This window comes from Trachurus japonicus, chromosome 1, assembly GCF_045865225.1.
Source record: "Trachurus japonicus isolate A0001 chromosome 1, Traja_1.0".
In the NCBI taxonomy this organism is placed as follows: domain Eukaryota; kingdom Metazoa; phylum Chordata; class Actinopteri; order Carangiformes; family Carangidae; genus Trachurus; species Trachurus japonicus.
Window position 1 is genome coordinate 26,635,572 of NC_140907.1, and position 22,132 is coordinate 26,657,703.

The following is a 22,132-nucleotide window of genomic DNA, read 5'->3' on the forward strand; positions in this document are numbered from 1 at the left end:
GCCTCACTATATCCTCTTTATTCATGTCGATCTGTCTGTACTCATCAGAGCTCCGTGTCTGTTTGTGCTTGTCTATGTCTCTCTTTGTTATGCCTATTCTGCAGTCCGGTGCAATTACACCGTCTCTTGAGGCCAGTTCATATCAAAAATTCATGACAAGAAATTTTTGCAGAGAGGTTGCAGCAGGGTGAAGTGGCCTTTTTGGAAGTTGTTGGCCTCGAGTTGTTGCCATCTTGAAAGACATGGACCTGTCCACTGGGAGTTGGAGGCTGAACCCATTATGTTTCCTGTCATATCATACTGTATCATAATGCCCCGAGTGTAGACGTACTGTATAGAAGTCTGACAATAAATGTGGTATCAGCGTGCATGTGCAACTTGTCTTCCCAGTTATACAAGACTGGCATTGAAACTGAATTTCTGTTTTTGTCGGGACTGCACGATTTAGTCTGACTTAGTCTCCTTCTTAGCCAGGTAATTAGCTGGGTGTCTGTCATGTCAATCAAAGTTGCGTTGCGTTGTCATTGTTCACTCCAAGACTCGCAGCCGTCAAGCCAAACCTCTTCTTCAGCTTCAGCCTTTCATCCATGTGGTGAAGTGAGAAAGTGCATTTTATGTGCGTGTCGTTCCACCACAGTTTCCTTTCTCAACCTCAGTCCCACCTACAGATGTGTTGATTGCTCTCGTTGCTATTTCGGCATGTGTCACACAAGCGAGCAGACTTTGGAAATGTTCAGTTGAATTTAAGAGTGAGCCAGTGATTCAGAGATCTTACACTATAGTGCGTTCTTTGGTCTTCATCTTCAACTCCTCTCTGCTTGTTACAGTAGCTGTTATTTCTCTATGCTCAAGCACTAAAGTCAGAAATAGTCCGTTGCTTTATCATGAGTTGATCAGTTTTGAAGTGACTGCGTTTGTTTTTTTTTGTGCTGTCTTGAATCTTTGATCTGAACACGGAGGCCTTGAAAATGAAAATCTGTTTTTATCCAGATGAAATCACATGTCCCTGTGTCATGTTGAATGGAAGCGCATATCTCCAGCAGAGCCTCCCATTATAACTACGCCCTGCTTGCTGTCTTGTTTATGTTCCAACTAATTTATAATGAAATGTATCTGAATATGAAAGTTGTCTATGTTTTACTGTTCCTGTTTTAATCTCTGTTGTTCCGTTTTTATAGCAAAGTGATTCAACAAGTCCCCCCCCTCCCCCCTAACTAACTCCTTCCTATGAATCACATCAGATGCAGTATCTGTCTACACGTACACCCACTCCAATATCAGACCTGGCTCTTCTACCGTCTTATTGCTACCCATGTTTGTAGCAATAAGATGACTAATATTTCTTTTTACATTTACACTCAGTTTTTTTTAGAGAACAATCAACAATTGTGCACTATTGTACACTTTGCTGCCAGTTGTGATTGGTAGTCTTACGGCCTCTTGTTTCTTGCTTGTGGGTCACTCTTAGGGTCAGGTCCTCTCTCACGCTATGAATGGAAGCACCAGCCATCCACAGAGACCCCTCTCTCCCCCGTCTTATCCTCCTCCCCCCGCCTCACTCCACACTGGGCTCCCGAGGCAGAGCAGGAGCTCGGGTGAGTCACTCTCCTTTTGTCTCTTTTCGCCCATAAGAGATGCTTCACATCATACAAATGCATGATTAGGGAAGTGATAACACTGCATTGCAAATCACCAGTGAATGAAGTGCTCAGAATTTCAAGAATGTGTAAATCTTATGAAGCAGCACGCAAGGAATATTTGTTAATTAAACTCACAGTGTTAGCTTTGAAATGATTTTGTCAAATCTTATTCTATCATCATTGATCCCTATTAATTTAGGAGTTTATGGGTTTTTAGAGAGCAGATGGTATTTACAGTGGCACGCTATGTGAGATTTACCCATATCCATTAGCAAGAGACAGAATTAAATCATCTCTGTTTGTCTCTCCTCTTCACTTATGTATCTAGAAGGCAGCGAGTGTGTCACCAGAGAATCTGTGGTGTCAGGCCACACCAGCGTTTGCAGCACCGTGCCCATCGCCCGCTTCTCAGAAGAGGAAAAGAAGGTCTCTGTCATTAAAGCGCCTCATTACGAAGGCATCGGCCCCGTGGACGAGTCTGGCATCCCCATCGCCATCCGCACGGTGAGGTCACACACACACACACTTCAACTAAAACTGACTCGGGTAGGCGCTGCTTTGGGACAGAGGGGTGTCTTTGACCCATTACCGTTGTCTTGATATGTGACCAGGCTCATGAAAGGGGATTACTCTCTGCTGTCAGCAGCTTTTGAGCCCATATTAAAAGCCCTTTCTCTCACTCGCACATCTCAGTATATCTTTTACTCTCTCCTCCTCCGTGTGCTAGTTATAAAGATGAGCTCGGACAAGGTCTTTGCTCTCCTACTGCAAGGTCCTTGATGCCTACTTGTCAAAGCGTGTGTGTCTGTGTGTTATCTCTGTTAAGGCTGTTTGTGTATTAACACTTCACACGGTTATCCATTTCTTGTTGAGCGGCATTTAAAGGCTGACGCTCTGAACTACAGGATGAAGCAGGAAGAATGAGGGATAGGCAATAAAAGCAAAGCGAAAAGGTGAAAGGGGGGAAGAAAGGCAGGAAAGGATAAAAACAGATGCTCCTTATTGTGAGCAGACAAACATTTTTGTGGCCACTCTGTTTGGTAACCGTGGAGAGTGAAGTGGTAATTGGACTGTGCCAGTGCTTCATGCACAGTCACACACACTCCACTGTGGAGGCAAAATACCTCCTCTCTGACCAGAATCCAGACACTGTTTAGTGCTACTGAATAAAGAGCGGATTAAGTCTCTTTGCCATTTGATAGCTCTTTTTTGAAGTGGCTATTAGATCTATACTGTATACACAAAGACGCACATTCCAGGGTTTCTCCAGGATTTTCCAGGCACAGCACCCGAGCTCCCTTTTTTTTTGTTGCAACAACACGGCTTCGTCTACGCTATGAAACCAAATCTCCTGAATTGATTTCTGAAAATAAGCACACTCAAACGCCACACACATTCGCACAATGGATGCGGTGTAGAAGCTGAACAAGTGACTGATAGTATTGTTGTGTTTTTCCAGAGCTATGACGGCCAGATGTTTGGATATTACAGTGATTTATAGACCGTGTATGTTCAAAAGCTGAATAGGCAATATTCAAATTTTGAGAACGATGAGAAAACTTTCTTTGTTGCTGGGAAGCAGTGAAAATGTCAAACTCACTGTAGACTAGAGTATAAAAACATGTAAATGATTAAAAAGGCCGACATCTGATTTTCTGTCTGAAGTCAAGGAAACAAAATTGACGTTGAGGCATCATCAGGAGAGAGATTTAAAACCAAGTTATTGCCTTTTTTGTGTCTCTCATGAGCATGCATGAATGAGAAGAAATGGATAAACAGGTAGAAGAAATAGAAAGATATGGACCTGACAAGACCTCCACCCACACCTGCTTCACCTGCACTGTTCGATCCCCTAACAAGGAGGAGGAGGAAGAGATAAACAAATTTGACCCCCATCATCCATTCTTGTGTTTCATTTTAACACAAATCCTACTATAAAATGGTTTTGCCTGTTACTACAGTCCTTGAGTTAACAGTTAAATGTGGTTTTATATGATGAGTGAGGTTGAGTGGGTACATTTATATGAACATCCCAGAGGCTGAAATAGTTCTTTGAAACGTTTTCTAGTTTCACAACAGAAAAGAGGAAATATATTGATTGATATAAAGACTAAATGACTTAGTTTTTCAGCATGCCTATATTTAGCATAAGACAAGAGATGAATGTGTAAAACAACAACACAGGATTAAAACTTTATTTTACTAGAATGTGAATCCACCTTGCACACTTGTGATGCCAATGATTCTTGAATGTTTTTATGCTAAATTAATACCAACAAATGTCCTTTCTCATGTCATCTTTAAGTATTTAACTGAACAACCTTGATGAACAATGTATGTAGACAATATATTATACAGAATGTTATACAGGTTATTTTTTCATCAATAATTCATCTAGTTCTCAGTTTAAATCTCTTGATGTGAAAAAAGGCTGAGGGTGTGTTTTCCTCTGCTCTGTTGTTGTTTTGTATAAAACAGTGGGAGCACTTGCCAGTTCCTAACTTAAGTTATCCAGTTGCACGCAGCATTTCACGGCACTTAAATCTTTACGATCTTTTCTCTCTCCGCAGACGGTGGACAGGCCTAAGGATTGGTATAAAACTATGTTCAAACAGATCCACAAGGTTCACAAAGCAGGTAAGTCTGCGCCGTATCAGTGCCGAGCAGCAGCAGCTCATTGTTTGTTGTGATTTGATTGTCGCATTATGAGGCAAATTGGTCATGCATGCATGCTGCTAGTACGCGCGCGCGTGTATGTGTGTGTGTGTATCTGTGTGTATTTCTGTGGGTTTTAGCAAAGCGGTTCTTGTTATACTGAAAGACCTCGAAGAACCTCAGAGCCAGAACTCATTAGATGCGAGCAAGAGAGTCTGGAGAGGAGGAGGTAATTGAGAGAAACCTCTAATAGACACAGAGCTGTCCTGGGAAATCTGCTCTAATTTTGTGGCCTTGACAGAATCACACAGTCGGTACAAGGCTTGTTTGTTCTAAGCTGCTCAGGCTGTTTCTACTGCAGCACACACACACACACACATACATATACAGTACAGAAGCTATTTCATGATGATGTGAGCCTCAAAAACATCCGCAGGCTCGTGATGGTCTATTTGATGTGTCTCAGAATTCCCGAAACTCCCTGAATATTCACATCTTCTTGTGGATTTACTGTACTAAGCAATGCTCCCGTCCCACACAACACAATCTCTCTGTCCTTTGAGTGTCTTCTATTATAGTACTGAAATATTTTTCTGAAAACTTGTGTAGCTTCTTTGTTTGCAGAAAACAGCAGCTTTGGTCAGATTGAGATGCTGCTGTTGTGTGGTACCGTTTCCCTCCCTAAAAAGACACAAAGACATAACAGTTGTTGGAAAGCAGCTGAGCTTGTTGTACATGAACAGAGGGAGGTGGATTGTGCTGCTCGGGTGCTTTTGATACTTTCCTCTGTGAAAAATGGCCACTATTGGAAATTACTTTGTAACTGACTGTATTTCAGCTGACTGAAGCTGCTGAGGAGGAGACTACACACTTACACCTCAACACTGTGTCTGTGCATGTATCCCAATCAGGTTGTATTTCCTTTCCTCCACAGATGACGACTATTCCGATACATACAATGCAACATATGCTGTCATTAACAACGGTGAGACCGGCTTCATGTCTAACACGAGTCATTTCCTCCTGAGTCCATCCGTCCCCTTCTTTGGCTTATTACTTCTCTGTCCTGTCCCACAACAGACGACTACAGCCTGTCATCCACCGCCACCATGGCCCACCCACCTCCCCGCACACACACGTACAGGCCGCTGTCCAAGAGCCCCTCGGACAACGGAGGGCACCTGGGGCCTCGGGAGCCGTCCCCATCCCCTGTACCTCCACCGCCTCCGCCCATGCCATCCCTCCTGCAGCTGAGGGCCAGAGATAGCGACCGGGACAAAGACTCCCCAGACATGTAGGGAGAACTCTTTTTTTTTTAATTATTATATGTCGTCAATCAATCAACACAAAATGATGTGGTTTCCAGCTTAGTTTGTCATCTGTAATAACTCAAAGAAATGTACATTAACTCTTTCTTTTTCAATATTATCTACCACAGTTTGTGTTTGATTTAAATTTTAGCAGTATCCAAATATTATATATTTAGTTTATTAACAGTTTATTAATGTCAAACCATCTTTTTATGACCCCAAGTTCTTTCTCAACTATGTCCAGAAGGTGCCTCAGATCTTTACCAGAGCAAAATAAATGTGTGTCATCAGCAAACAAAACAAAATGTAATAGCTTGGACACATTACAGATATCATTAATGTATACAGTAATAAGTAACTTTGGACCCAGCACAGAACCTTGTGGGACCCCACATGTAACATTTTTCATCATTTAGTTATTGTTGTCTATTATCTAGATATTTAGCCATGAATATGCTATGCCCCTGAGGATTTGTTGTCAGTGGTGTCAAAATGCCTTTTGTTAGTCTATGAAAACACCTATTGTGTATTCCTTTTTGGGGTTTATTCAAAATAAGTATTCAACAAAAATTGTGTCTGATATGTGTTTTGTTTTTTCCTGCACCAGGAATGAATGGGGTCCTCCTGACAGGAAAGTGGATACACGAAAGTACCGCGCGGAGCCCAAGAGTATTTTTGAATACGAGCCCGGGAAGTCCTCTATTCTGGAGCATGAAAGACCAGTGAGTATTCTTAAAATATGCTCTTGTACCTAATTATAATAGATTCTGATATTTCGCTGTCAGAATACAGTGACAGATTGCTGGTCATTATCACTTTACTGCCTTCCTTCATGTTTGATTAACCTGTGAGGCCTGCAGGAACTAAATCTGTACTCAGCTCAGGCTGTAAAAATGATTTTATATAACACTCGGCAGCCGTGATACCCGCTTCCCTTGCTGGTTTCACACAAACATCTTGAAGGAATATTGAAATTACTGTGACAGTGAAATGATTCTGTGCCTTTTTTTTTTTTTTGGAAGTAAGATTTCAAAGGAAAAGTCAAAAGGAGCTAGAGAAAAGAACAATAACACATTAAACAACTTGACACTATTGAGATACAAATGATTGAGAAACACATCTCCCTTCCTAACTAGTTATTATAGTCTTTGTAGATATGAATACATTTTTTGTGTGGACTAGTTTCTGTCAGAGACTATGTGGGCATTTAAAAAGGAAATGTTCCTGCTGCCGCATCCTCCAGTGACTGTACTGTACTCGCTGTTCACTCGGTGTACTCGATGAGTGGCGAAGCAGACAGCAGAGATAATTACTGTGAAGAGGGGAGGGTTAGAAATAATAGACATGAGGCATCTGAAAGAGAAGGATGGCATAATGGAGAATGCGTTCTAGAGTGAAAAGAAAAGCTTTTTGTAAAGGTCTCACAGATGTTTAATGTGATGACTGCAGCGAATGCTCTCAGGGCAATAACGTATGAGTCAGAGCCTGATAGACAGAGGCAATAAAATGAGAAAACTGTAGGAAGTAGAAGTGAACCCACGCGGGCTAATCTGCAGTCTGAGATTTCTGATGTATGTTGTGTTTTTTTCCCCACTCTCCAAGGTAATTAAAAAAAAAAAAGATGTTGCGGTCCAAAATGGCAATTATAAGCCATATAGGAAATAACCGACACCGTGTTTCTTTACTGTTGGTGCCTACACAGCAATCATGTGACTGGCAGTCCATGCTCAAGGCCTCTTTTTTTTATTTTTTTTAGAGGGTGACTCATTTGCCTCAAAGCTGAATTCTCTTTTTAGCGAGAGAGATGTAGCACCAAAAAACACCTACATAACAGCTCCTGGCAGTGTTTCATTTGGCATGAAAAATTCTGTCTGTGTGGGGTTGGGGTTAGAAAGAGCAGACAGAGTAGTAAAGCACTGCATCATCTCTCCAGTTAAAATAAGAGAGCATGAAGAAAACTCTGCACGCTAAAGTGTGCAAATGGAAACAAATGGCTTAGTCGAAGTTTAAACAAGAATCGAGTAGATGATTAACTCGTTGCACAGTGGGAGCCGGTGTTTTGGCTTACCTGCCTGTTTCTGTATGTATGTATGTAAATACAGTTTATTGCAGGTTGATTTGATATGCAAGTGTCCTCTGTGTTGGTTACAAAGAAAGCTGAGTGTTGAAATCCTTCATATGACATCAACAGAGATGAACTTCTGCTTCCCTCAAAGCAATTTGTCTAAAATTGACTGCAGGGTATTTGGATGCCTTATCATATCAGTTCTTAACTCCAAGGGAAATATTTGCACGTCTGCCCTTATGAGACTTGATGTGGATTTAGGAGTTAAAAAAAAAAAAAAAACAGAAATATTCTTATTTAGAAATATAAACTGGTTAGTGATTTATGATGCACCCTTTACTTGACGTTTCACATGTTTCCCCAGGAGCCGACAGACAGTCAGGACTCACAACAGATAAAAAAGCAACAACACTGTCTGCATAACTCTGTGTTATGATAAAGAAAATATTTGACTATGATACCATCCTGCTCGCACTAGTGCAGAAGTGAAACCTGACGCCATATTAGTCCTCCCTTACGTCTTTTCCTAACAGTTCTGTAATATGTGCTTCCTTCCTCTTCTTCAGTGTAATGAGCTCTTCTGGTGGAAAAAAAAAAAGCCTTTCACTGTGGGTGTGGAATACAGGATTTACTGTGCCATCCACTGAGCCTGCACTGAGGTGTAGGTGATAAAGTTTGGTGTTAAATATATAATGATCAAAGTAGCATGCTGATTTTAATTCTCTCTTACCTGTCCTTGGCAGCAGTAATGGGATATTGTCCCAGGGATTTGCAGCCTTGTCTTTTTTTTTTTAATGCAACTGAAATTAATGAGCATCAATTCAAAAGGAGCCGAGATGCTTAAATTATCTGCCTCTTCAATTGCCTAGAGTGGCAAGTGTCAGTGCATATTAGATTATTGGGCTTATGCAATTTTAATTTCTTTGTGATAACACGGCACTATGGCACACAGGCCGCCATCCAATCAGAGCCTCTCATTAGTATCTGTCAGCAGTAAATGGGTTTTTGCATCATCACTTTTTTGTCCCCATTAGCCAGTGGAAAAATCTTCATCCTGGTTCATCCTGTGCCCATCTCCCTGTGCCACCTTTGCCCATTCCTAACCATGAGGTCCATGTCTCTCTTTGTGTGTGTGACTTCTTTCCACACTTGCTTTCTTTCTGTCTTTTCTTCTGCCTCCTCTCTCTGTCACTGTTGTGCTTTTCCCAGACCTATGATGACATAGATTTAGAGAACGAGCCTTGGTATAAGTTCTTTTCCGAGCTGGAGTTTGGGCGGCCGGTAAGTCAGGGCCATAGCTTCTCCCTCAACCACAATCCTGCCATAGGCATACACCCACTTGGTCCACCCCACCCATGATTCTTTTTTATTTTTATTTTTTTAACGTGTCTCCACCAATAGACCGGGTGGGGCTAGTTGTTTGGGCATGTGGTACTTGTTGGGTGCTGTGACTACCCCTCCCCTACCCCCCACCCTTGTGACAGGCTGTGTTATGTCTTTGCGTTGCTGGGTTCTTTGGTCTGGTGGCTAGCAGGCAGGCAGGCACTGAAAAAGTTTTTGCACACAAACCTCGACATTTTTATTTGAGTTGGTTCATTTATTGCAAATGTCAAATTATCAATGGAAGTAGGTTAAGAAGCAGTGTGCTCCAGATGCTTAAAGGACCTAATTTATGTCTGGTAGAACCGCACTGACCAACCAGTCAGTCAGTCAACATTGATAAATATGAAGAAGGATGAGTCTTATATTGATTAAATATTGTCCTTTTGTTCTGCTGAGCAATCTAAGTCTCTTCAGCATCTCGTGCACACGCTTACATGTGTATCAATTAATCAGCTTTTTATTCAGCCTGTTTATTATCCTGTGATTTATTCACTACTGCTAGTATTTTGTTTACCTTTACTATGGAGGAATGCTCTGTACACACACAAGCCAAATGCCCTTAGTGCCCTCTGCTGGATGCAGGTGGTAATAGCGTCCTGGTGGCTCAGGGCAGGGATTGCCTCTAGCCGCAGATCTGGCATCAAATTACCCCCAACCTGACTGATTTACAATGTGTCATGAGGATCGCCTCCGTCCATGCCAGAGCATGACACGAGGTGATGACTGGGCTTATTCAAAATGTTCAGGTGCAAATGTCACATGTGGAGCTGACATGACTCCGTGTCCTCTGGAGTCATGTCGGGCCGCGCGTTGAGGTTTCTACCTGCAATATTCTGAATGTTTCACAGCACGGAATAAGCCTTTAGAGTGTAGACGGTTTCCCTCCATGCACTGCTCGGTCCAGCAGGGACCGAATCTCACAGTATGTTCAGTGTGTGAGTGTTTATTGAGGTGACAAGTCACACATTTTGTCTGAGTGAACAATAGTTTATGTGCACTAGTAAAGCAGCACTAAATCACAGCGTTTGACAGTGCAACTCACTGCACTCTCAAATAAACACAACACCGCAGCTTGTGCTTCACTGGGCTTCCTGCTTTACAGCTTGCTGTCACACTCTGCATGTGTGTGTGGTACACGAGCACATTAATGTGTGTGTGTGTGTGTGTGTGTGTGTGTGTGTGAGTGTGTGTGTGATATAAAGGGTAATGTAGTAGGATAGTTTATTTTTGGCTTTGTCTCCTCATAGTATGATTATGATTTGTAGAGTTTTGCCTAGAAATAAAACATTGACCGAAGGCGTTAGATTGTGCGTACGAACGAGCGTGTTGATGTGCAGGTGTGTGCTTGTGCTTGTAAGTGAAAAGTGTGTAGATTGTGTGCACATGTGTGCATTGTACCTGCATTCACATGTGCAGACTTTGTGAACTAGTCCATCTCTGGTGACTCAGATTCTCTAACGGGTGTCACTCTCTCCACATGTTTCTTGTTTGTTTGTTTGTTTGTTTTTTTTGGTTTCTCCCCCATGATGTCACCACTGCTTCTCCTCCTTCACCTCATCTTCACCTTCCTCCTACTCCTCCTCCTCCTCCTCTCCTCCTCCTCTTCCTGCTCACTACCGCTGCTTGGGGCTCAAGCCTCCTAAAAAACGGCTGGATTATAATCCAGACATCTCCGCTCGCCAGCGCATCGAGGTAATCTCACATTCATGAGTGTCACAGTGGTGTTTTTTTTTTTTTTTAATCTCACAATTTCTAACCAATCGTAGAAAGCAAACTTTATGCTGTTAAGTAAAATGTAAGATGCTTAAAGTGAGTGTAGTGTGTGTGTGTGTGTGTGTGTGTGTGTAGTGCCAATGCAGCAATGTGGCATCCACCATCCACTGCAGGATGAGTGTGATGTTTCTCATAAAAGCTTTGAAATGTTTTTTATACATGCATTTTTTTTTTTTTTTGGCTCGGACTTGTATGAAGATCTGCTGGTTGTACTGTTCAGAAAGAAAATATGTAGATTTTATTTTGAGCTCAAAACATAATTCACTTCCCAACATTGCTGTGCGACTGCATTCGATGATTCCTCCGGCAGACCTTTTGCCTTAAAAGGTATTGAGCATCCTTTACCACTAAGACCCATTCCGGCTGATCCATGCCAGGTTTTGCAGGGCAACATTTTGCCCCCTGAGCTCGACTCATAACATCCTTTGCTAGATCACCTTTGCCATCATCCTCCAGAGCAGCAAGAGAGAGAGCAGATATTTATCTTCAGCGATCGCACCGGTAGGCCTCTTCACAGTCAGGTGTGCCATGTGGAACCAGCATCCATCGCACCTTACGCTGGGGGAGTGTTTTGAGTGTAGCACAGCAACAACCGCATGCAGGCTGTGCATTGTGAGCTGCTCTGCCCCAAGTCTTTGTTCGTGCGGAGCTCACTTTTCTCTTTTGTTGTCTGCCCTATTTCAGACATCCCTGCACATCGCTCCTGCTGACAAGGCTCCGGAGAGACCTGCGAGGTAACCTCTGTTTCTTTTATTTTCCTCCGCATCAACTCCATCCACCCCCTCCCCCATCCTCTCTCCACAGCAGTGGCCCTTGTTGTGATTCAGCACTGAATCACAACTGTGCTCTCTCTTGCCCCGGCTCTGGTGCAAATAGCCTCTGTGGCTGCTATTAGTGATGGTTTGCAAGGATTAGTGTTCGTCTTTATTTGCTTTTGTCACTAAAGGCAGGCTACTTTGCAACTCCCTCTCTGCAAGCCAGAATAAATTAACCCAGCACATCTATTGATTCTGCCCTTCACCTCCTATCCTTCCCTCAACCCCCCCTCTTCCTCTTCTCATCCTGCTCCTTTCATCAATGGCCTGCTTATTCAGTCGCATTCTCCTCGGTGAACAGAAAGGGCAGAAATGGGATGTGATGAATAGGCCATGCAATTCATGTAAGTGACATTCAGTGTGTTTGCGCTGACTTTTTCACTTAAAGTCACGGCGACTCCTTTGTACCCTTTAAGAATAGTGTCATTTCAGCAGGATGAACTCAGATGTAAAATTTCATTAAATTTACATAATACCAAGACTTTTTGACGTTGAAGAAAAACCAGAGTCTTGGCCGTCGTTAACAGTAGATGTAAATAGTAGATGTACATGCAGTAGTTCACGGTTCACCTGCTCATAATTTTTTGACAGCAAACCTGAATGTCACTTATGACGCAGACTCTAGGGCACTCTGTTCTTTTTAAAATCATACTTAAAAACTGTAAAACTAAACTATATATGTGAGCACAGGGAGAAGGAAGGGGGAGACAAATAATGGTCTGAAACCAGCTGACACAAAGCAGAATGCAAATACAATGCGGTTACACTTTATATATACTGTATATAGTATATATGGTGTTCTGACTTTGTTACAGCGCTGCCAGCGACTACAGGAAGAGACGGAAGTCGGAGCCGTCAAGTTCCCAAGTCAACGCTCAGTCTCAGAGCAGATCTGTAATTTCCCCTAAACCAGTGGATGCCTACAGACCCAGCAGCAGCCTGAAGAAGCCTGTCATTCGTTCCTCACCATCCTCACCCTCCAGAGCCAAAGGTAAACACACACACACACACACACACACAAATGCCTTCTAGTCACTTGATATTTTTTTGCTCTATTTTTGTCTATTTTTCTCTCATCCCCTGTTCCCCCCAGACTGTCATATACGTGGACTTTGCTTACCACATTGCGAGAAAATTTAAGATTTGTTGTCATTCCTTGTGTTTTCTTCACACTATAATGTCACTTTGCCGTGGTCATAAGTTTCCTTGAACGGTGTTGGCGGAAGTCAGAAGAAAAATCACCACATCTTCTTTTTTCCATCATATTTTCTCTTCTATTTCGTCTCCCTCTCCCCAGCTCCTCCATCTTTTTTTTGCTGGGTATTATTTCTTAACCTGCTTTCCTCCTTCTTCTCTCTCACCACGCTGCTCTCTGTGGGACATCTGAAAGGTGGGGACGCATGCAACATGTATTCAAACAGTTTGACCTCCCCAGGTCCTCATCAGCGCCCCTGTCTGCCCCCTGTCCCCTCTGACCCCGACCATTGCCAGGAGGAGGAGGATGAGAGCCAGGACGGCAGCTCCTCCTCCAAGCAGTCCGTCTGCTGTAAGAACAGCTGGCCGACCAAACGGCAGGACGCAGCGAGGTGGAGCGGGGCAGACGAGGTGCCGCGCTCCCCCGCCAAGCTCAAGTCACGCAGCTGCGATGACTTGCTCAGCGACGGGCATTCAGGGTCAGGCGGGCGCAACGCCACGCGCTCAGAAAGCGCCGGGTCGCTGGTGTGCGATGGGAATCCCTCAGGTTCAGCCGGATCCGCTTCCACTCGCTCGCTGCCGAGACTCCACCGGCGGCGGGCGCACGATTCACCGGGCTTTCTCCAGCTCTATCGCAAAATGCACCAGATCGACCGAGCTCAACTCATCCCATCTGAGGTCATCCGCTCGGTCCGCGCACGCATCCTAGAGCTGGAGCGCCAACCTCACCTGCACCGGCATCGCCTCTCTCCCTGGACGCCGTCTTGGGGTATGGAGGTGCCGCGCGATATGGTGCCAAACCGCATTTCTGAATACGAGCGCCTGATTCAGAAGTCTAAGTCCATGCCCAACCTGGGCGATAGCGAGATGCCTTCAGGCACCACCACTCCTGGTGGCTCGTCGTCTCGAGCCAGCAGCGGTGGTGGTGGCACGCCCTGTTTTCCAAAACGGCGTTTTTCCATAGAATCTTTACTTGAGGAAGACAATAACGGCAACAACGGAGCAGTACCTCACTCCATGGATCACTTGCATCGACCTCGTAGCCCCCCTGAGGGCCAGCCACGTGGCCCGGAGCCTGGCCACGGGCGGCCCTTCCCCGCTCCCCCCATCCGCCAAGGCCAACTAGCCAACCCAGAATACTCCGACAGCGAACAAGACGCTGTCGCCTCAGACCTCAGTGACTTCATCCAGGTGGAGGGCTCCTCATTTTGCAGTGAGAGCGACTTTGACCATTGCTCACTGACCTCCTCTGAGAGCCTGTACGGCTCGTCCACCCTCCACCACCACCACCACCTCCGTCACCACCACCACCACCACCACCACCACCATCCTGGGCATCAGAATCTGGGCCAGAGCCAGGGCTACCAACACCGCCACCTCATCAGCACCTGCAAAGGCCGCTGCCCGGCCTCTTACACGCGCTTCACGACTATGCTCCGCCACGAGAGGGAGCGAGCGCGGCAGGAGCACCAGAGACCGTCGCAGCAGAGCCGCAGCGGCAGCAACTCGCAAATCCAGAGCTCACAGTCCCAGCAAGCGATGTCCAAGCTGGCCTTCCTGGTCAGCCCAGTGCCTTTCCGCAGGAAAAAGGGCTCACCACCTACCTCCAGAAAAATCAGCGGCGGTGGAGGTCGAGGCAGCAGACCTAAGTCCAAACAGGCCATTTACGAAGCACTAGACGCAGCCTTGAGAGACATATATGAGCACATCCAAGCAGAGAGAGGCCACAGGGTCACGAGGCCGCCCGACGACAGCATCCTGAGGAGAATACTGGCCGAGCTGCTGCCAAACGTGCCTGAGCGGAGCTCCTCGCTGCGGGGGAGGAGGGGCTGTTGGCACGGGGGTCACTCCTCTGCGTCTTTATACCCAGATGGAAGCCCCACTGGATACGCCTCGTACAGAGAGGAAACCTCCACACCACAGTTACAGTCACCACGGCTACAGTCACCAATCAGTGCCTGTTACGGACGCCACTCGGACACCTCAAACAATAATGAATATGGAGAGGAGCAGGGCAATGGAAATGGTCTCTGTTACTCAGGTGGAGATAAAACACATATCACACCTCAAGTATGTGCATGTACATGTTGTGGTGTAGCCACTCATACCTACACAGTCTGTCCTTTTATATGAACATACTATACCAAAATATGCATCCACATACATTTACTGTCTCTTTCAGTTTTGCCTGCACCCATGGCCTTATTCCCCCTTGTTGCTCAGCCAATACACCCATCACTGTGCTGTTCTATATATTCATATGACCCTCAGTAAGACCTGGTGGCCATAAATTCTCAGATAAAACTTTATTCTTTCATTTAGTCCTGCTCATGTTTCCCATCAGTGGTCTGCCAGGAGGAGAATGAGGGGATGGGAGTTTCTGGAAAGCTCCTGAGTCGAAGCTTGTTCAGAAGATGTTAAGTTTGAGGGACAGTACTTAAATGCTGAGCGAAACAATAACAAAATACAAACAATCAGGTGCAAGTCAGAAAAAATGGAGCCTTCTCATGCTACTAAAATATGATACTTAGACACTTAGAAAACAGGAGGCCTGTTCTTTGCAAATTAGGTAAAAAAAAAATATATATATATATATATATAGTATATATATATATATTTGAGAATTTATGGCATGCTAGACTTATTGGAGTAAATTAATGTGAATATTCCTCTGTTTGACTTTTGTCCTCGTTGTATTTGTCCATTTAGCAGGTTGATTTCTGGAGCCATCCTCTTGTCCTACAATCATTTTCTTTTACCTCAAGCCAAACGTTTGCTTTTCTGTTTGTTAATGATTTTATTTTACATTTGTTTCTTGGGGCTGTATTCTCCTTTGTTGAAGGATTGCATGTGTCTCTTTGTGTCGTATTGTTGGAAAAGTCCAGTCATTTTGTTTTTTCCCTATTGAAATGGAAATAAAACACACTGATTTGTTTTTGGACCCAAGCTTTCATTCCCTCATTTACCTGTTGGAATGGCATCATCATCATCACTGTACCAGTAGTACTTTCCCTTTGTTTTGTACCGTGAGCATGCACGACACGTGGCATGGATGTGGTTACTACGGTAACTCCTGTGACCCTTGTCATGTGTCTCTACCGATCACAGACCAGGATGTCTCCAGAAGTTATTCCACCATGGATGGACGCCACACACCCCAGAGTAGAAGGCCTACTCCCGATAGAGAGGTACAACACTGAAGCTGGTTGCTTTTAGTCTCAGCACCAGCCTGCATCACAAACTACATTAGCATAAGATGGATAAATGTTCAGTATGTGTTTCTAGTTCATGATTTCTTTCTATGACAATCATAAATAACGTTTTATTAGCTTCCACTCGAACTTGAATGAGGTGTAATGAATAATTGAAGCTCAACAGTACAATAGTTTCTTTTATCTTTAGCTTCACAGTCCCACAGCACAATCACATTTTATCACAAACATTAAAAAGCTTGTCTGTTATGTTGTGTTATAGCTGGTAATGGCTGCCGGCTTTCTCTCTCTCACTCTCATCTCCTAGGTCTCCCATAAACAGATGACACAACTTATTCTGTTCTCTCTCCTCCATCAGAAACAGCCAGCAAGAGCCATTTATGATTTTAAGGCACAAACAGCTAAGTGAGTAGATAAAGCCGCTGCGCACGCACAGCAAAATGAAGCTCGTCTGCATGAATGTCTTAACAGCACATCAACACGCCTCCACTCACTGCTTTCAATGTTATTATTTCAGATTGTTAAGCGTTTCTTGCATACATTATCTTTTGCTTTTTTAAAACAGCTTCATCTTCATTTATCTTAAAACCAAAGCTTTGACTGATTTATTTATTTTTTTTAAACATATGCATGAGTTGAGTTCTTTGTGCTGGATCTCACTTTGTTGTGGCTTTTTTGGCTGATATTCTGAAGCGATGCTTTTTAATGAACATAGCTCTGCTCGTTCAGCTCACATCTTCCTCATGCCCGCGCAGTGGGACAGACATGCATGCAAAGATACTTTAATGACATGACTGTGTCACAGGGAGCTGACATTTAAAAAGGGTGATGCGGTCAACATCATCAGGCAGATAGACAACAATTGGTACGAAGGAGAGCACCGTGGACGGGTGGGGATATTCCCCATATCGTACGTAGAGGTAAATGTACCTTTGTACCTAGTTGTGTTACAATATATCAGGTTTGTCTCGTTCCCCCTTCACTCACATACTCATTTACACCTTCATGCACAAGCAGAAGATGCCGTCCACAGAGAAGCAGCAGCCGATCCGTCCTCCTCCGCCAGCACACGTCAGAGAGATTGGAGAGGGGGTGGCACGATACAACTTCAATGCTGACACCAATGTGGAGCTGTCTCTCAGAAAGGTAATGGCTGCATGCAACATAATATACTTAATATACTGTGCGCTACCACTACACATGATTGTCTGTCCACAATTTAGGTACTTAGAGGTTCTATACGCTGTTTTATGTGGTTGTAGATGAGCAAGTAGTCTAATGTATATGCTTGGGGATGTGTCTATCTGCGTGGGGATGTGTGTATCTGCGTATGTGTGTAGGGTGAGAAAGTGATTGTGATAAGGCAGGTGGATCAGAACTGGTATGAGGGGAAGATCCCAGACACAACCAAACAGGGCATCTTTCCAGTGTCCTACGTCGACATCGTCAAGCGCTCTCCGTCCAAGAGCTCAGCCCACCACATAGATCCACATGGTCACCCTGGCATAAGGACCCCAAGCAGCACACCTGTGAAGGTAGGGGAATCACTACAACTCGAACACACAGCACAATCCAACACAACAAAACAATACAAGACAGAGAGACACATTTTAATCAATTATTTTGTTTTAAATCGAAAGCTATTAAACTATTGTTGAATCGCTTTATTGTATATGTTTTATATTTAGAAGTAGTGAATGTTAAATAACATGTACTCACTCATGTAAGTACATTCCTAATTCTGCACAATGGAGTAAATACTGTCCTGTGTAACTGTTTGTTACAGTTAAATAGTCAAACACACACAAGACACACGCTCTACCTCTCTGTTACAGTTTTATAAATCACACTCTGTTCCTTCCTCTTCATTTTATCTTCATGGAGCCTTTCTACCATCTACCTCCACCCTCCACCACCCGTGACCTTCCCTCCTCCCCTCACCCCCCGTTGAGAAGGCTTGACCTGCTAGCTGTCACCGACGAGTGGCTGTCCCTCACAATGGTCCCATCGGCGTCCACTCCACCTCACTCCATCGCCGTCACCCCTTTACCGCCAACACCTCCCCCTCTTCCACCCGACCTCACATTTTTACAAAGGGCTCAGGAGCGTAGGACGCCCTCGCCCTCACCTGCACCCTCACCCGCACCGACACAAAGAGGCCTGGCTCTGCTTCCCCAGACATTTTCCAGAACTCCACCTCTTAAAGAAGGGAGACTCGGTGTAGGTCACGCCCCGCCTGCTCTGCCTCTTTCCTTCCCTCCTTCTCCTGTTCCTTCTCCTCCTCCTCCCGCCACTCATTTTTCACTCACCTCTTCACCATGTGACTCTTCTCTGCGAGACAACAGCAGCTGGGAGTTCATTGAAACGCCACAAAAGCTACGCAATGCTAAGCCAGAGTTTTTTTCCTGCACAGCACCAGAGCCAATTAAATCACCCACACAAACTCCACAGTCGCACAGGCCGACTGCACCGGTAAACAAAAGCCACAAACCCCCCGACATCGAGCTGCAAGTAAAAGATCCTTATGACGATCTGTTAACTATGATCCTGGATGGTTCAACCAGTGCGGAAAATGTTGACTTTTCGAGGTGGTCTCCGATAGATTCCCCACCAGCTCCGCTAACCCACGAAACCCAGAGCAGTTTAAAGCTAAAAGCAGAGGAGCCGAATCAGACAGAATGGGAAACCCAAGTGCCCACTCCAGCCGGCCAACCAGCAGGCGACGTTCGGTTAGAGGTGCAGTTTCACAAGCCAATGACGATGGAGCCGCTGTCCATCACCTGGGGAGAGCAGCCAGAGACTCTGAACGATGACGAAGCGGTGGAGTTTGAAATGCCGCTGTCTGTCGAAGGGAAAGGATTTACTGAGTTGTTCATAGAGGAAGAGGATGACGATTTAGAGGAGAAAGAGGAGGACATTAGAGTTTTATCTGACAGACTCAGTCCACAGGTAGAGCATGGTGTGAGCTGCGTCTGCTGAGGGACATGGAGGAAAATGTTTCTGACAGCAGGAAAAATACATTACTTTTACATTCTCTGACAAAAGTTCAGACAAAAACGTCATTGATTTACTCAAGATTTATTAAAAGGGAAACTTAATTTATTAAAGGGACAACAAGGAGTTTTGGAAAGCGAAGTGTTTTCACACTACATTTCCCATGAGCCTCCGCGTGTACGGTGAAATTCTTGGACCGGCGCAAGACGGACGAAAGTGAAAGCATTTGCCAAGAATGTTTTAAATAATAATGACAAAATAACGATAAAGACAAAACGTTATATTTATCGAAAATGGACCCATTAACAAGTGTGGGTAACGTAGATTCATCCACATTAATATGAGACTTTTTTATAACCAAATACAAACTCCTCGTTGTCCCTTTAAATCTATGTTTCCTGGTTAAAATTAATTCTCTTTTTGTTTGTTGTTACTGTCCACAGCAGTGAGTGTGACTTGATACAGATTGAACACAAAGTGTGTAACATAGAAGTGGGTCAACAGAAACATGTTTAAGGTTCTTAATGTAGTTAAATGGCTTATTTACTAATGGGTTCCTAATTGGGTTCATGGGATTAATGACAACTCTAGTTACTTGATTTATTACAACCAGGGGAGACCTAATAGACTAATGGTTGGGACACGTACTACATGGAAAACTGGGACGCTAAAAATGGGACAAATTCGACATATTTCCCAGGATTCCTCAGGAGAGTATTTTTCGATGCTGCATCTAAAATCTTTTCCTCCACGTCTCCTCTGGGCTTCAGCATCAGGATTGAATCAAATCTCAAGTGTTTCAGCTTCAGTGTTGACGTGTGTGTCATTGCCTCCGTAGGCCGACGTCTCTCCCTCCGCCCTGACGTGGCTTTCTCACCCCGGCCTCTCCTCACCCTCCCTCCCACCTCCTCTGACCTCCACACCACCTCCCCCTGCTTCTTCTCTGTCCTCCCCCTCCTCTGTTCCTCCTCCTCCTCCCCCTCCACCTCCTCCTCCTCCTCCTCCTCTTCCACCTTCATCTTCTTCCTCACGCCCTCAACAGCACTATCAGCACACCGCCCCTCCATCTCCCCCTTGCTCCCCTCGGCCCCCGTCCCTTCCCCTCCTCTCGACGTCGCCCCTACATCCGGCCTCCCCCCCTCCTCCACCTGCCTCACCACCTCCTCCCCTCCTCTCCTCTCAGCCCTCCCCCCCAAACGTCCTCCCACAGCGTTCAGTCTCCCAGCCGTCGGGCGCACCCTCTCGTCCGTTCTCGTCCTGCCCAAACTCGGAGTCGCCCACTTCCTTCCCCACTCAGTCTCCCCCTGAACCCCCCTCCCCTCCTCACCCCATCACTAGTACTCGCTCTCCCCCAACTCCCCCCACTGTACCCCATGCAGGACATAGATCCTCCAAGGTGAAGGTAAAGCTGCAATGTGGAGATGACATTGGCATTGATGTTGGTCGTGTTTGTGGTGACAAAAACCTGATAACGCTCTTCGTTGTCTGAGAAGCTGTGATCGGCTTTTTCTGATACTTTTATTGACTTAATTATTAATCAAGAATATATTTACGAGTGTATTGGTATTGAAATAATGATTAGTTGCAACCCTAACCAAGACACTAACATGAACTGCTCTGTGATGATATATGGCCAGCAGGGAATATACTAGAGTTAAAGGGATAGTTCAACATTTTGGCGGTGCATGTTGTTTTGAGATCCGTGGGGCAGAGATACAATGGAGGTGAACTGGTTTCCCTCATCAAACTCATCAAATACACGATCCAACAACTCCAAAACGCTCTGGTGGAGAAGTTGTGACCTGCACATTCACCACGCTATGAAATAATCATGTAACATTACGAGACAGAGTTGTTTTAGAGGCGAATGCGTAGCCGGAACTACTTTCCAGACATGACTGCTGGGCGGAGTGATTTTAAAACAAGTAGTTCTGAGTATTTGTTTCGTCCGTCGTAATGTTACATGATTATTTCATAGCGTGGTGAATGTGCAGGTAACAACTTGTCGTAGTGTTTTGGAGTTGTTGGATTATGTATTTGATGAGTTTGATAAGGGACAGGGGACCTCTGCCCCATGGATCTCAGAACAACATACACCGATAATTCAAGGTAATGAACCTACTGCTTTGACTGTAGGGATTATGGCAATAGGTGAATTTGCCAAAATGTTGATCTATCCCTTTAATGTGTGTTGTTGGCGTTGGTTGTACTGTTGTGTGTGTCCAGGAGGATTTTCATTGGCATCCGTGTGTTGATGGATGATGTTTTTACGGCATGTCATCAGCCCGCAGTGCTTGTGCTCGGCTCATAGTTAAAAGTCGCTGACCTGGTCGCTGTTGAAGATTATAGGTGTGTTGCTTCTGGTCTTTCTGCCTGTTAAGCAGGATCCAGTTGTTGGTGGTAAACCTCCTCGTAGCCCCATCTTGTCCCGGAGGTCCTATCTGTCATCCGTTAGAGGTCGAAGGGTAGGGGGGCATGTCTTCATTCAACCATGCTCTTGCAGTAATTCATGTCTCTGTGCAGGGAGGAAGTCTTTAGAGATAACCATGATCAGCTCATACTCTGTAACATGCATGTTAAAGACAGTGTAAGTTTCCACAGCTGAAAAGGAGAAATCGTAGAGTCTCTGACTGAGATCATCTGTGTTTCTGTTCATAATCCTTAAACTCTAAACTAAAGACCCACAAATACCACATGCTGATTTACAGTCTGTTTGTGTTTCTCTCTCTCTCTGACTCAGCGATTAGTACAGGATGCCCTCCACGGTGGAGGAGACCCGTAAGTGATATCTATCATTAATACCATGATTTTCCTCAGGGGTAATGTGAAGTGTGTAAGCACTGAGTGGATTTAAATCAGTATTTATGTTGCCAAAGAATATAGAGAAGCAAAACATTTGTAATAAAGAGTCCTGGATGTCAGTTCACAATCTGTTTGTTTTTCCTTCACACAGATACCAGGCCTTGTACAACTACATGCCTCGCAACGAGGACGAGCTGGAGCTGAGGGAGGGAGACGTTGTTGACGTGATGGAGAAGTGTGACGATGGCTGGTTTGTTGGTAAGAAAACACTCGAACATATTGTGTGGGT

The 22,132-nt window shown here is 44.7% G+C and overlaps 1 protein-coding gene across 1 annotated transcript in view; it reads left to right on the forward strand.

Annotated features, from left to right (window-relative positions):
* sorbs2a (sorbin and SH3 domain containing 2a) overlaps positions 1-22,132 on the forward strand; it is a 46,275-nt gene that overhangs the window by 21,847 nt on the left and 2,296 nt on the right. Inside the window, exons 8-28 of the mRNA XM_085783247.1 lie at positions 1,469-1,595; positions 1,969-2,144; positions 4,211-4,277; positions 5,230-5,280; positions 5,376-5,589; positions 6,213-6,327; positions 8,880-8,951; positions 10,689-10,745; positions 11,511-11,560; positions 12,457-12,632; positions 13,032-14,876; positions 15,944-16,023; positions 16,355-16,452; positions 16,853-16,967; positions 17,065-17,193; positions 17,388-17,582; positions 17,932-18,996; positions 19,880-20,443; positions 21,426-21,506; positions 21,782-21,819; positions 21,995-22,101. Of these exons, the coding sequence (XP_085639373.1) occupies positions 1,469-1,595; positions 1,969-2,144; positions 4,211-4,277; positions 5,230-5,280; positions 5,376-5,589; positions 6,213-6,327; positions 8,880-8,951; positions 10,689-10,745; positions 11,511-11,560; positions 12,457-12,632; positions 13,032-14,876; positions 15,944-16,023; positions 16,355-16,452; positions 16,853-16,967; positions 17,065-17,193; positions 17,388-17,582; positions 17,932-18,996; positions 19,880-20,443; positions 21,426-21,506; positions 21,782-21,819; positions 21,995-22,101 (5,422 nt within the window). The remainder of the gene's footprint in view (positions 1-1,468; positions 1,596-1,968; positions 2,145-4,210; positions 4,278-5,229; positions 5,281-5,375; positions 5,590-6,212; positions 6,328-8,879; positions 8,952-10,688; positions 10,746-11,510; positions 11,561-12,456; positions 12,633-13,031; positions 14,877-15,943; positions 16,024-16,354; positions 16,453-16,852; positions 16,968-17,064; positions 17,194-17,387; positions 17,583-17,931; positions 18,997-19,879; positions 20,444-21,425; positions 21,507-21,781; positions 21,820-21,994; positions 22,102-22,132) is intronic.